This window comes from Equus asinus, chromosome 19 (genome assembly GCF_041296235.1).
Source record: "Equus asinus isolate D_3611 breed Donkey chromosome 19, EquAss-T2T_v2, whole genome shotgun sequence".
NCBI classification, from domain to species: domain Eukaryota; kingdom Metazoa; phylum Chordata; class Mammalia; order Perissodactyla; family Equidae; genus Equus; species Equus asinus.
This window is the reverse complement of record NC_091808.1, coordinates 5,938,198-5,952,318: the sequence shown is the minus strand read 5'-3', so window position 1 is coordinate 5,952,318 and position 14,121 is coordinate 5,938,198. Positions and strand designations below refer to the sequence as shown.

Below are 14,121 nucleotides of genomic sequence, written 5' to 3'. Positions count from 1 at the left end.
TCATCTCATTCAGTCCTGAGAGCCAGCCGCCCCACGGGCTGGACCCTGTCATTATCCCCATCTCGCAGGTGAGGAAGCTGAGCCTCAGAGACGTGAAGAACTTGCCCAGGGAGACGCAGTTTGTAAGTGGCGGAGCGGGCTTTGAGCCCGGAGTTTCTGCTCCCACATCAGCACGGCTGGGAGAACTTGCTGCAACGATGGGAATGTTCTCTTTCTTTGCTGCCCACCGTGGTAGCCACTGGCCCCAGGTGGCCATTGAGCACTTGAAATATGGCTAGTGCATCTGAGGAACTGAATTTGAAATGTTTAATTAATTTACCTTGAACTAGCCTCAGGAGGCCAGTGGTCACCCTTTTGACAGTATGACACACTGCCTGGGATCACTGAGTATCGAACCCTCCCATTTAGACCCGATTTCAGTAGTCTGTGGAGGGTTCTCCCGGAGCCCACATGTTCAGACTGGCCCATAATTGCAGAAGCTCACTACCAAAAACTTGTTTTCTGCTGGTATTTCAAAAGCGTGTAATTTTCTGGAATTGATGCCCGGAGGTGTAGGGGGTGATTCCATTAAAAGGCAGTATGGATTTGTGTTCCTAAAACGTAAATCTTAAAGTTTGCTTGAATTTGCTGAAGGGGTTGACTCCATCCCACGGGTCAGGGAATGTGAATGAGCCTGCAGTTCTCTCGAAGGACATTCTTTGTGTCCTGCCCCCTGCCCTGTGTGTGGAGGGGGAAGACCCCAGCAGGTCAGCGGGCTCTGCTCTGCTCTGGGCCCCTCCTGCTGTGGAAGCAGCGGGCAGCTCGTCCTCATCGGCCTCCTCAGCAGATCCTGTCTGTGCTAAGGAGTTTTCAGCGTCTGCAGAAACGGCTCCTTTGTTTAGAGGCAGCCTCTGTGTGTCCACAGGGCTGCGATTGTTTCCCACTCTAGTACAGCCCCCCGAGACAGGTGGCCCCTTCAGTCAGCGCCCTCGGAACCCCTGACTCCATTTCACAAACACAACAATTAAATGACCTAATAGCAAGCCTCGAATGGGCTCTTTTATGTCATATTTTGCAATAAATCTTCCGGAATCTGTCAGAGAAAAAAAATTCAATGTTTGCTTTCTTTTCAAGAGTGGTAGTACCATGCCTCACGTTTTCGGAAATTGTGTGATGGCTGGATAATCAATGGCCGCGTTGCTTTTGGGGCTGCAATGGATCCAAACGCAGGTCACTTGAGATGTGTGATGGGCAGCGCACGCTTAATGCTTATCCCTGGGCGGAAAGAGTAAACGCAGCTTAGACATCCTGCCTGCGGAGGTGGGCATTAGTCGGCAGCTTGTCACATCTGATTTGTATGTTTTCACTGAATTCCCAGCTGGGATTTTTACAAAAGTTCTCGATTTCCTTTTTAGCCAACCACACCAGGTAAGTGGTAAAGATGTGGGACAACAGAGAAATAAATTTACAAAGACCCCCCCCACATTCTTTCTCTTCTTGTAATGTGACAGTGTCAAGCATGGCGCCCTGACAGTTCATGGCCATGCCCAGAGGACGCAGGGGGGCCAATGGTTAGGACCTGTCGGCCCTGAAACACGCGGTTCTGTAATTTTCAGAACACCTTTGCCCATGTTACCTCTTTCTGCCCACAATGCCTGTGGACCCAGAATGGACTGATTCCATTCTCTCCTGTGTACATCCGCTAGCAGCGTATGGATCCCGGTGGAGCTCTACGGCTTAGAAAGTGTTTTCATCTGTTATGTTATTTCCTCCTCACGGTCTGCTGTTGGTTTCAGCCAGCATTTCAAATTAAAATCCTGCCCATGGTGTGGGAGCATAAGGTCTATGAGGTGGCCATTCAGACCGAATAAAACACCTTCCCACTCCATCCCCGAGATTGACTGATTTGGTCCTTCTAAGGGGTAAGCTGATTCTTCGCAATCGTTGCCGTGTAAGAAGGAAGGAATATTGCCACGCATAGAAAGCACGGGCTGCTCCATGTGGGATTCTGAGCATTTTCCTCCTCAGAAAAGAGGAACTCGAATCTTAATTAAAAATTTAATTCTGCGGCATACTGTTTTGGATTTTCTCAGCACGAAGCTGACAAACAGCAGGTGCCCTGGAGCAAAAGAATAATTAATAGGTAGAAATTGTGAGATTATAGAGGCCCAAGGTAAAAAAGGAGACAGAAGTCGAGTCAGGAAGGGAAACAACTTTATTTAGGATCTGTCCACGTCGTCTGCCTTTGAGCCGTGGTAATAAAGCATCTCATTTATACTCATTAGCATGTGGTTCATTCATTTATTCAGCTGGTGTTGTTGGGTCTGCTTTGGGCTGGGGTCAAGGCTGGGGTACAGAGAAGCCAGCGACAAATGAGACACAGTCCCTGCCCTTAGGGAATTGTCGGCATTGGAGAGAGTCACACCCATGTAGTGAGATTGGTAAAATAAAGAGATAAGTCCACAAGCCAGCATGATGAGAAGGGCACTAAGGATGCCTTGAGGAGAGGCGTGGTTGTGGCTGAGGCTGTGGCATTCAGAAGACTTCTCAGAGGAGGCGACATCTGAACTGATTGCTGACCAACGAGTAGGAGTAGTGTTTTGGGCAGTGATTGATGGGGAAAGGTCTAGCTGTCTGGAGAGAGCAAGGCCTGTTAGGATGCGGTTTGGTAGCTGGAGTATGGAAGACAAGGCAAGGAGTGGGAAGCTGAGAGATGAAAGGGCTGTGACTGGGGAGAGGGGCAGGATGGGTTAAGGATTTTAGAAAGGTCAGATTTTAACGTATAGCCCACAATCTCATGCCAAATTTGTTCACTCCTGTGTTTGCTCTTCTAGTTGTTGGCATCATCATTCATTTATCCACCAACAAATCTCCCTCCGTCTCTTCTGTCCATCCATACATCATCCATCCATCCATCCATTCATTCATTCATCCTTCCGTCTATCCATCCATTCCTCCTTCCATTTATCCATCCATCCATCCATCTATCCATTCGTTCATCCATCCCTCCATCCATCCATCCCTCCATCCCTCTATCCATCCGTCCATCCTTCCATCTATCCATCATCCATCCATCCATCCATTCATCCATCCTTCCTTCCGTCCATCCATCCATCCTTCCATCCATCCATCCATCCATCCATCCATTCATCCATTCATTCATCCTTCCATCCATCCATCCATTCATCTTTCCATCCCTCCATCATCCATCCATCCATCCTTCCTTTCATCCCTCCCTCCCTCCCTCTATCCACCCATCCACCCATCCATCCACCCATCCATCCATCCATCCATCCATCCCTTCCTGCCTCCATCCCTCCATTCATCTCTCCATCCTTCCATCTCATATTTACTAGACACTTTGTTGGGGCTGAAAACTCTGATCAGTGTAGGGATTCAGACTTGGTGTCCTTGCCGGTATCCAGAGACGTAGTTTTTGGTCTTCAAGGAGGGACCTGAGTGTAGTGGATGATGGAGCCAAGAATGTCACCAGTGACAGTGCAAGGCCTTTTGGGTATGTGAAGGAGAAGCGGGGAGGCCGTCTAAAACTCTCATCAGGTGAAGAAGGGAGGGGTGCCCAGGTGGAAGGAAGAGTGCAGTGTTCATGCGGTAAGTTCACAGACCTGCCGCCGGGCCTCTGTGCCCACAGCGATGCTGTGTGTGAGGACTGGGAGGGAGGCCATTCGTTCTTTGTTCCTGCACATTTGGACTTTGGCCTGCAGGCACTGGGACTCTCCCTGGGGTTGTGAAATGAGGGAGTAACATTTTCACAGTGGTAATTTTAAAGAATGTGTTTGATATTCTCCAGGTGAAGAGGGGAAGCTCGCGGGAGGCAGTGAGCTCAAAGCTGCTCCCAAGATTCAGCGGACAACACAGCCTGTCCCGACGTGATTGTGAAGATGTGACTTCCAGCTGGGGGCGAGGGGAAGCGTCAGGGAGGGCTTTCCAGGTTTCTGGTTTGAGAGGCTGGGTGGGGATGTGGTCATGGAGGATGATGAGCAGGTTGGGGAGAGAATGGCAAGATTTGGATGTGCTGGGGTTTGGGTAGCAGTGTAGATGGTGTCCGGATGTGTACGAAGAACTTGTGTAGTCCTGGCGGGGTTGGGTAGGAACACCTGGCACTGGGGGGTGAAAGGGGGCTGGAGAATGAGTTTCTGTAATCAGCTTAGTGAGTGTAGGTACACTGTGGCCAGGCACACTCGGGGGTGTTAGGATCGAGGAGCTAGAAGAATCTAGGACAATCTAGGAGATCTAGGGAAGGGGCCCAGGTGAGCTGAGAGGGAATTCAAGGAGGAAGCCCGGGATAGAAAGTCGGAAGAAAGAGAATCTCATCTACAGCTTCTGGTGATGGCACTGGGTCAGGAGCCAGAGAAAGGCTAGTGGTTTTAGAAATGGAAGTCGTTGGTGACCTCAGGGGCAGCATCCTCGTAGCCGTAGGGTCAGAAGTTCAGATTGTTAGGGTGGAGGCAGGAGTGGGGCCCCGAGCTGATGGGGAGGAGCAGCCTTGAGGCCTGTCCCTGGTGGACAGCGGGAGGCGGGCTCTTCATAGGAGGGCCCCTCTGTCCAAGGGCAGGTCTGTTGTTTTGTTTTTCTTAAAGAATTGATCTGATCCTCCTCAAAGGCAGATAGGAAAGTTCTTGTGGGGGAGATTAAATACAGGAGGTTAAAAATTAGCATGTGGGACGAGGTTCTGGATCAGTAGCTTTGCAGAGAAGGTGGAGGGGGGTCGAGCTCCCCAGCACAGGGAAAGGGAAGGCTCCCTGAGGGGCCGGCCCTCCTCGAGTCCCGGGATCCCCGCTGCGTGGACAGGGAAGCTTTGTCTGAAGAAGGACCACACGGCCGCCATTGCCTGCAGATTACTGTGTTTTCCTCGTCCGTTTCAACCTGCTTGCTCTCCCTTGCTAGAGCAGTGGCCCTCACGGCCGTCTTTACCCAGTGCGACCATCTCTGCTACCTTGACATGGGACCCGCTCTGTCCTCTTCTCAGTCCTGCAGCGTGGCCCCCGTGTTGCTGGGATGCAGACTTGCTCTCCTCCTCGCTGCCTTGGTCCAAGCTTTGCCCCTCCAGTCTCTCCCCACACTTTTCCCTCCCTGAGTGGCTTTTCCACTAGTCTCACCCAGCTCTGAAATTCTACCCCGAAGTTGTGATGGAATACACCAGAATATCCCTCTTATCCTCGCATTGCTCGGTACTGCCATTGAGTCCCATTTCACATGGTGCCTTGTGAGTATGTGAAGGGTGCACAGTACATGTTGGTGGGCTGACTCACTGCATACTTGCCTGTTGTAACCACCGCTCAGGCTCAGGGCATCTGGAAGATACCATCACCAGTGGGTGTTCCACTGGCGCTGACCTGCCTGGAGAGCTGGCGAGGCTGATGAGAACGTCAGATGTTAATTGAAGGTGTTGGAATCCCCTTCACTCCAACAGACGGTTTAATGAGCCAAATTTTGGCCATCCAGCCAATGCTTGGCTGTGATTGTGTTTGGGGTTCCAGTGCCTTTTAACCTTTCTGTGTTTGCAGATTGCCAAATCGAGCCCTGTGATGATACTGATCGATCGTCTGTTGCTTTGTTCCAGGGAATTGTGGGTAACCTGGCCAGCGGCAAGTCGGCCCTGGTGCACCGGTACCTGACCGGCACGTACGTCCAGGAGGAGTCTCCAGAAGGTATGCTGTTGGGCAGGCAGTCTCCAGCTTCAGAGAGTTTAGTTTTTAAAATTTTTCTGTAGATATCCTAAATCATTACTTTGATGCATCACATGTCAAGAAAGTAATAAAATACTGAGCAGTAAAAATCTCCAGGTATATCATTCTGTAGTATTTTTAGCTAACTTTGGCGTTTGGAGCAATCGAGTAGAACCATGAAATGCTATTGAATTTATTTCCTGTCTAATGATTCTGTCTTTTTAAACGTTAATCCAGTGCTACTCCTTAAATATTGCTCAGATGTTTCTCTGATCTGGATATTGAGTGTATCCGTAATTTGTATAGACTGTTACTTAGTCACAGATACAAGCTTTTCAGATCCCACCACCATATGTTTGAGTATGTTTCTCCCCTTATATTGTATTCTGAACATTTAATAATCATTTTGCATGAGAATGAGATATTTCTTTTGCCATGAGGCATTTACGTCTTCAGTTAACATATCCATATTTTGTTTTTTGCTTTAAATACAATTATGACAGTAATGATCTGGAAGCCACTTAGCCCCCGTGTCCCTCTAATCAAGATAGAGTTCACACGCAGTTTTCTAAATTATATTTTCTCTCCATATAACCTTTTAAACTCCAACTCTGAGACACTGAATTTCTGGTTCCTTCTTTTTCTTACTGGCTGTTCCATTCTTTGCAGATATGGATGCAGGTAACTATACATTTTCTTCATGGCAGCGCTTGTCTTGTTTGCAGAGAGAGGAGAGGCACAACTTGTACTGTAGTCTTCCCTTCCCTCCTCGTTCTGTGTCTCATCCGATTTTGTTTCATTTTATCCTCTTTTTTTTAAGTTAAACATTTCACCCTGTTTTGTCCCTTAGATGTGTTTTTAGCAGTAGTCCTGAGTAGCTTCACATGTTTCCTGTAACACCTGTTCTAGTGTTTAACTCTTGTCCTGGAAACCATGTAACCATTCAGAAGGGTATGGAAGATGGAATTCTGTGGCTATCTTTGCTTGGGGCGCTGCCAATATTTTGCAGAATTTTGCAGTTGTTTCCTAAAAGCCTCAAGGTGGTCACATCCTTGAGGTAGTCACACTGGGGAGAGACCCACTTTTTTTATGATCCACACTGAGTTGACAATTTAGGAAGATTAGAAGTGAAGGCGAGTATGTGGGAATCAGAAAAAGCCTGACTATCCAATGAAGAATGTTTACAGGTGCTAGAAAGCTGCATGATTTAGAGAGAGGAAGGAAGGTGATCAAGTTAGAAGTCTTTCTCACTTCTTCTGGCCTCTGTTTTATTTGTTCCTTTGTGTCTGAGCGTGGATTGTAGCCACGGTCATTTTGATTCCACCTAGAGAGTCCTTTTGAGTTTTTTTTCTTGGGTTTTCTGCTGATTCCTGGGGGCTAGCTATTGTGGAGGTTGATGACAGCACCTGCAAAGGGGCTGGTTAAACTGGCCGCAAGTGAAATGATCATTGAGTAAATCTGTAAGCCCGTCCCTGGAACGCTCTGGATGTTAGCTGGGGGTCCTGGAGCCTCCGTGGTGTGGGCCCCTGGAGTGATGCTAATGCTCCAGCTTCTCTGGCATTTGGTTCAGTGTCTGGTGTGGCTAGAGTGACAGTCACTGGCTGTCTTGCTCACAGATGCCTTTCCCTTCCCCATGCAGTGCTATTTTGTCACTATTGTGGCTTTTTCTGTGTCCCCTTCGGGTGTTCACAGTTGGTTCCGTCAAATTTGGGTCTGAGTGTGATTTCTTTGCAAGGGGCTCTTGTATTTTGATTAGCATGAAGGCATTTCTCTTGAATGTTCATACTTCAAAAGTAAAAGTTGCACCCAGTGGGGGGACCTAAACTGTTATTTCTAATAGTCCCACTTCTTTAATTTTTCAAGGAACACATTTCATTCTGCTGAAATTTCATGGTATCACCTACGATTTTAAAAATACGTTATTTTAAAGGATAGAAAAGGATGCATGAGTACAGGAAAGGCCATCCCTCCACCTGCAAAGTGGAAATAGCTCGTCCCCTTGGAGGGGCCCGTGCCCAAGGCCTGGCCAGCGGGGAGGTGGTCCATGATCTTTTCCCATGCTCTTCAGAAGCTCACCTGGCCACCTGACCACCCATCGATGCACCTCAGGTCAAGGGGATTGTTCTCCAGGGGCTCTGAGAGCTTAGAGCAGCACCCCACCCAGGTGCACCCTAGGGGATGTGCCCCAGGGCCTCTGGGTGCTGAAGATTGTGAAGACAGATGCCACCTTGTAACTGGAAGCCCCTGAGCCCCGGCAAATCCGTTTCCCAGGGGCCGGCCCCCTGTGCCTGCCTGGGACTAGGCAGGTGGCCTCATCTTTGCCTCTCAGTGAGACCAGGGAGCTGACTCCCACTGACTGTCCACGGTCCACGTGGCGGCAAGAGGGAACCGTAACTGGTTGTTTCTGAAAGGAAATGAATGAGAAAGCCTTGACCTCTTGCTGTCTTGCACTGAAGTTCTTTATCACCATGAGTGAGCCTGTATCTGGAAAGTGATTTCAATTCTTGTCAAATGTGTTAACGTCAATTGATTACCTGTTCTCCCTTCATTGAGAAGCTTTGCATATGGAATGCTACTGGAGCTGAAATGTAGAGTATCATCTCCCAGGTTTATGGGGAGCATCAGGGTCATGGGAATCCTCTCCGGGGTGTGCAGGAGGTGGACGAAGCCAATTATAGCTCAGCCCCACTTGCGACCACTTCCGTAGACAAAGGGTCAGGTGAGACCACAGCTGGTGATGGGCATCATGGGCGCCAGGCTGAAAGGGTGGGGCTTTGAGCTAGCTGTGAGACGCTTCCATTTCTTGCTGTTATTACTACCTTCTAATTTATCTTCCTTTCCTCTTATAACTGCTAGTGGGATCAGTTGCCTTCCGGCCACACGTGGGCAGCAAGGTTAAATGAAAGGCATGTTGCTGCTGGTGTGGGTGTGTGATCTGCCTATCCACGCTGCTCATTGAAGCTCCCTGCTCTTCTCATGTCTGCACACGGTTGTTCTTTTGATTTAATTAATGTGTAAATATCCTTTAACATTACTCTGACCTGCGGTGGGCATCTTTAGATTGCTGGGCGGTTAAGGTGGTGAGGGCCTCCTGTTTTTGGAAGCGAGTCCTCTCCCGGAAGGAAGCTCTGGTGCAGGATGACCTCCAGACCTTCACCGGAGCGTACTTTCCATCAGATCGACTTTAGCAGGATCTCAGAGGATAACATCTGTTGTGTTTTAATTGTGTGATACATTTTGGTTCATATTTTATTCTTGTAGCAAAGAAAGCTGACTCACACGGTTTAGATAATTTTAAAGATGCCATTTAAATGAGGGATGGATTTAAAGATGGTGTGTGTTTTTTAATTAGTGAGTTAAGAATGCAGAAGTGGGTAACTCAGTAGGGAGCCTGTGATTCCATGAAAATAATCCAAAGAGTAAAATTTTTGTACAGGCAGATTGCCTTTTAATTGTGTGTGTGTGTGCGTGCGTGTGTGTGTGTGAGAGAGATCTATGTATTACTGAGGCTGAGGGCTGCCATGACAAATTACTACAAACTGGGTCGCTTAAAACAGCAGAAATTGGGCCAGACCAGTGGCGCAGCGGTTAAGTTCACACATTCCGCTTCTCAGCTGCCTGGGGTTCGCCGGTTCGGATCCCGGGTGCGGACATGGCACCGCTTGGCAAAAGCCGTGCTGTGGTAGGCGTCCCACGTATATGGGCAGCAGATGTTAGCTCAGGGCTAATCTTCCTCCAAAAAAAAAAAACCCAGCAGAAATTTATTCTCACATTCTTGAGGCCAGAAGTCCGAGACCAAGGTGCTGGCAGCGCTGGTTCCTTCTGGAGGCCCTGAGGGGCAATCTGGTCCATGCCTCTCCTTGCTGCTGGTGTACTGACAACTTCTGGCATTTCTTGGCTTTTAGATGCATCACTGTGACCTCTGCCTCTGTCGTCACATGGCCTTCTCCCTGTGTCTGTGTCTCTGTGTCCAGATTTCCCCTCTTGTCATGAGGACACCAGTCGCTGAATTTAGGGACCACTCTACTCCAGTATGACCTCATCTTAACTTGATCACATCTACACATCTACTTGTTTCCAAATAAGGTCACAGCGGGGATGTCGGGGTCAAAAACTTGAACATAAACCACTCCCCTGCCTTTTTTTTTTTTTTTTGGTGAAGAAGCTTGGCCCTTAGCTAACGTCTGTTGCCAATCTTCCTCTGTTTGCTTGAGGAGGATTGTCCCTGGGCTAACATCTGTGACAGTGTTTCTCCATTTTGTATGTGGGATGCCACCACAGCACAGCTTGATGAGCAGTGTGTAGGTCTGTGCCTGGGAGCCAAACCTTTGAACCCTGGGCCGCCAGAGTGGAGCGTGCAGACTTAACTGCTACGCCCTGGGCCAGCCTGTTGAATGTATCTTTTATGGGACAGAATTCAACCCACAACAGTATGTACATTAGACACATACGATGTTTAAACAGAAGCTGCATTTGGAACTGCTGAGGTTGCCCTGTTACGTCTTGGTGACAAGAGGAGCGGTTAGCTGCCCCAGACCTCCCTGACAATGCTCACTGCTAGTTTGTTCTAGAACTTCACAAAGATTGGATCAGCTTACGTGTGACCTTTACACCTCTGATGGGAATTTCACAGCTGTCATTCGCTTTGAATAAAGAGAATCAGATGAAAATTACCCCTTTACCGTTAGTGCCCTATTAATGGCTGCTAATTAGAATTGTGAATGATGTTCGGGCCTGTAATCTGAGTTTCCACCTCGTGTGTTTATCTGCTTAATATTCACTGTGCACCTCGCCTTCCCCACCACAGACCCCATGTGACCGCCAGTTTTTAACATTCTTGCTTCAAGATTTAAAAAAAGAAAGAAAAAGGAAGGAAGATCAGGCCATGCAGCGTGATCTGGGAATCTGATAGAAAGTATGGACCCACCCTGAGACGCTTTACTCAGAGGGGGAGATTGTGGGATCCCTGAGGTTTTTGAGCTTCAGAACAGAGTCATTGCTCCACGACCTTGTCTCCATGACATCTCTCTCTGTGTTAATCCTCCTTCATGCAGTGGGCCCTGCTTAGCTGTGCCGGGCAGCTTGTCTGGAAGGACCCTGGAGCCCAGTCAAGCCGAAACCTGGCAGCAGCCTTCATGGTGGTGTATCTGAGTTCAGGGGAGAGCGGCCACCAGCTCTCTAAGACTGTACTAAACCGTCTCGTGGACTGAATGGAAGATTATAAGGTCGGTAGAGACAAACTTCCAGATGCCATAGAGCTTCCTTCCTGTGGTTATAAAATTCACTGCTCTTAGCTAATTTTTTAAGGAACTACAGGCTGCTAAATGGGGTGAAAAGTGCCAGGATGAAGTCATGTTGTCTGAAATCCTTCTTTTGTTCCAAATCTGGAATAATTCCTCATCCAGATGTGAAAGCCATGAAAGGAGGGCAGGGGCCTGCCTGCCGCTGAGGCCCAGCAGTTGCCCGCCGGGGAGGGAGCAAGGGTCAGCGGCAACCAGACGAAGGACGTGAGCCGGGCATGACCTGGGAGCAGTTGACTCTCCTTCCCAGGTCCTCATGAGTTTAATTCATCGGGGACTCTCATTCCTTCAGTGCGTGAATCTCCAGCTTCTCGTAGACTCTTAACCAGCTCACATTTTGGGGAGAAAAGCTCTAAAGCTGTGGCAGCCCCGATTCTATCTAGACCAGCAGCTGGCAGCTTCCTGGCCAAGAGCCTGGTAATGGGGGACATGCCAGCGGAAAGGCTGCGATGGCACTGCCTCTCACCTCCCGGAGGATGATGCCTTCGTCTCTGTGCTCTCCCATTCTTCCTGGCGGTGACCACACAAGGGTGGCAGCAACCTGCAGCTTCCTCCAGCCAACTCCCCTCCCTCTCTCCCGAAAACAGAAAACGCTGACTTGTAACTAGGAAATTTGTCCCCGAGAGGGAGGGGAAGCAGCATCCTTCCCCAGTGGGAAGATAATGGGAGTTTCTCCCATATGAAGAGAAGAGTCTGCAACAGATAAGGGAGACAGAAGAAAGGGGAACATCCTGCTAATTAGGAAGCATTTTGGGAGAAAATGTTAGCTACTGAGAGTGACTATAACTACTAGCTAAGGAAGAGTTTACAATGTTACAGAAAATGGGTGAGATGATAAGGTAGGAAATTCATGCAACGCAAGACAGGAAATGAGATTTTCTGAGCGTAAGTAAGAGGAAATTCCGAATGTACGTCTGTTTTGTGGCTGGGTACCAGGGAAAGACACGGGGCTTGTCCCATCTCTTAAATCTCTCCCAGAGGAGCCTAGAAGCTTGTCTGTTTCGGTCATCTGGTTTACATCAGATATGCAGGCACCCTGGGAGATAATTGTGGGTTGGGTTCCAGACTATTGCAATAAAGCGAGTCACAAATTTTTGGTTTCCCAGTGCATATAAAAGTTATGTTTACACTATACTGTAGTCTATTAAGGTTGCATTACATTAAAAAAAAAAGTACATACCTTAATTAAAAAATACTTTATTGCTAAAAAATGCTAGTCACCATCGGAGCCTTCATCGAGTGGTAATCTTTTGGCCAGTAGAGGGTTTTGTCCAAAACACATCTGTGAAGCACAATAAAGCAGAGTGGGGTAGAATGAGATATGTATGGCTGTACAGAGTTGGGCAAAGACTTGGAGGGTTCCCAGGAAGAAACGAACTGGTTCCCATTCTGGTGGAAAGACTTATAATTGTGTAGCATCTTCTTTAATGATTGAGGCTTAAGAAATAGTGTGCAAGAGGGCTGGCCCTGTGGCCAAGTGGTTAAAGTTCTGCTCGCTCCACTTCAGTGGCCCAGGTTCGCAGGTTCGGATCTCAGGTGCAGACCTACTCCACTCATCAGCCATGCTGTGGAGGCATCCCACATACAAAGTAGAGGAAGATGGGCACCGATGGTAGCTCAGGGCCAGTCCTCCTCCCCAAAAGACACATGGTGTGGAAGGGTTGAATGATTTCAGGAATGGAGTGGGGCAAAGAAGAGAGGGAAGCAAGATGGTCCTGGGAGCTGGAGCGTCTTGCCAGGAGGCTGAGGAGAACCTGGGGTGCAGGAGCTTAGGGCTGGAGGGGCTGCCTCCCCCACACTGCTCCCTCAACCCCGTCTTGCCTAGGCTCTTGAAGGTCCCCAGGGAAAGTGGCTACACTACCTTCTAGAAACTCTGAGCCTCTGTATCAGGCCCTCTCTTGCCTGTGGCCATTGAAACTTGGGGTTCCCAGCCTGTCTCAGCGAGATACTCTGCTCTACTTTCCAGTTGTTGTCGGGACTGAGTAAGAGGGTGGATGTGTGTAGCAGACTCTGCTTCAGCCCCTGGCAAAGAGCGAGGGCTCAGCCAGCCACGCCTTTTAAATAGGATCCCTGCTCCTTTGCCCCTGCGTCTCCTTGCTCCACATGGTCGGCCAGCCCCTCGGCTGTTCTCAAAGTGTGGTTTCAGGTCCTGGTGTCCTGCTCACTCTGCCCAACCATGCTCCTTGATCAAGCCCAGGCCAGGCTACAATATGCGTGAGAGACCATCTTCCCTCATCAACCTGGTTACTCTGGCAGCTCTAAGGAAAGCTCAGGTCATCAAAAGTAGCGCCCCATAGTGTCAGGTACCTCAGACCTGACCATGCAATTCGGATACTAGAGAAATGAATAGAATTTAAAGTGGGCTGACCACCCCTCTCAGGTTTTTCTAGGCTGGGGCTGAGTTGTGAGGTCTCTCTCACACATGGGGGTGGGGCTGCTGTACGGACTTGCTGCAACATCAGGAGGGTCTCAGGTTGGACGCAGGCTCAGTGCACGGTGACACTTATGGTGAGCGAGTCAGCAGCCATCTTTGCCTTCTCATTCCCAGTGCTTTGAGTCCAGTTCTGCTCCCCCAAGTCTGAATGGGCCTGTGCTGTGGCCTTCCCCTGCCCATTTGTGGCTGCCGGTGTCACACGCTGGCGGAGAGTTCTAGTGGTCACTTCCTGTGGCAGTGAGGTCCTGCTGGCTGTAAGGTCACTGCAGCCCGGCTGGCCCTCTGTTTGTCTATCCATTCCCTTCGGGACTCTGCCTGGAATTGTTTCCCAACAGATGTCTCTCTCGTCAGGGCAGTAAATGTGTTCTCAAGGAGCATGTGTATCTTCAGTATTTTTTTTAAATGGATGTTTACTTAGTTTCTTAGAAACAAACCATGTAAACACCCAGCCTTATTTTCTGGGACACATGAAATGCGTTTAAGCTGTCAGCTCCAAAAACCCTTTCCAAATCAAATAAACTTAAAAAAATTTTGTCAGCTACCACTGCTAAACAGATGTTAGGGCTTATTTCTAAAACACGTTCTTGGGTGCTGTTTAATGTTCCGATGAAAAAAATATGTAAACGCTAATAAAATTTGAGTAGTTTTGAAATTTAGCCGTTTAAATTTTTCAGCATAATTTTACCATGTTACTTGCAACCAAGTGATAATGATTACATGG

General features: G+C 48.7%; 1 protein-coding gene across 14 annotated transcripts in view; it reads left to right on the top strand.

The window, feature by feature from the left end:
• Positions 1 to 14,121, top strand: part of AGAP1 (ArfGAP with GTPase domain, ankyrin repeat and PH domain 1) — a 559,975-nt gene that overhangs the window by 193,448 nt on the left and 352,406 nt on the right. For 8 of the 14 annotated variants that reach the window (XM_044751551.2, XM_070489343.1, XM_044751552.2 and 5 more), the window contains exon 3: positions 5,561 to 5,648. In XM_044751551.2, the coding sequence (XP_044607486.1) occupies positions 5,561 to 5,648 (88 nt within the window). Of the gene's footprint in view, positions 1 to 5,560; positions 5,649 to 6,335; positions 6,348 to 14,121 lie in introns of all 14 variants that reach the window. The other 6 variants (XM_044751550.2, XM_070489338.1, XM_044751548.2 and 3 more) reach the window with 1 other exon arrangement.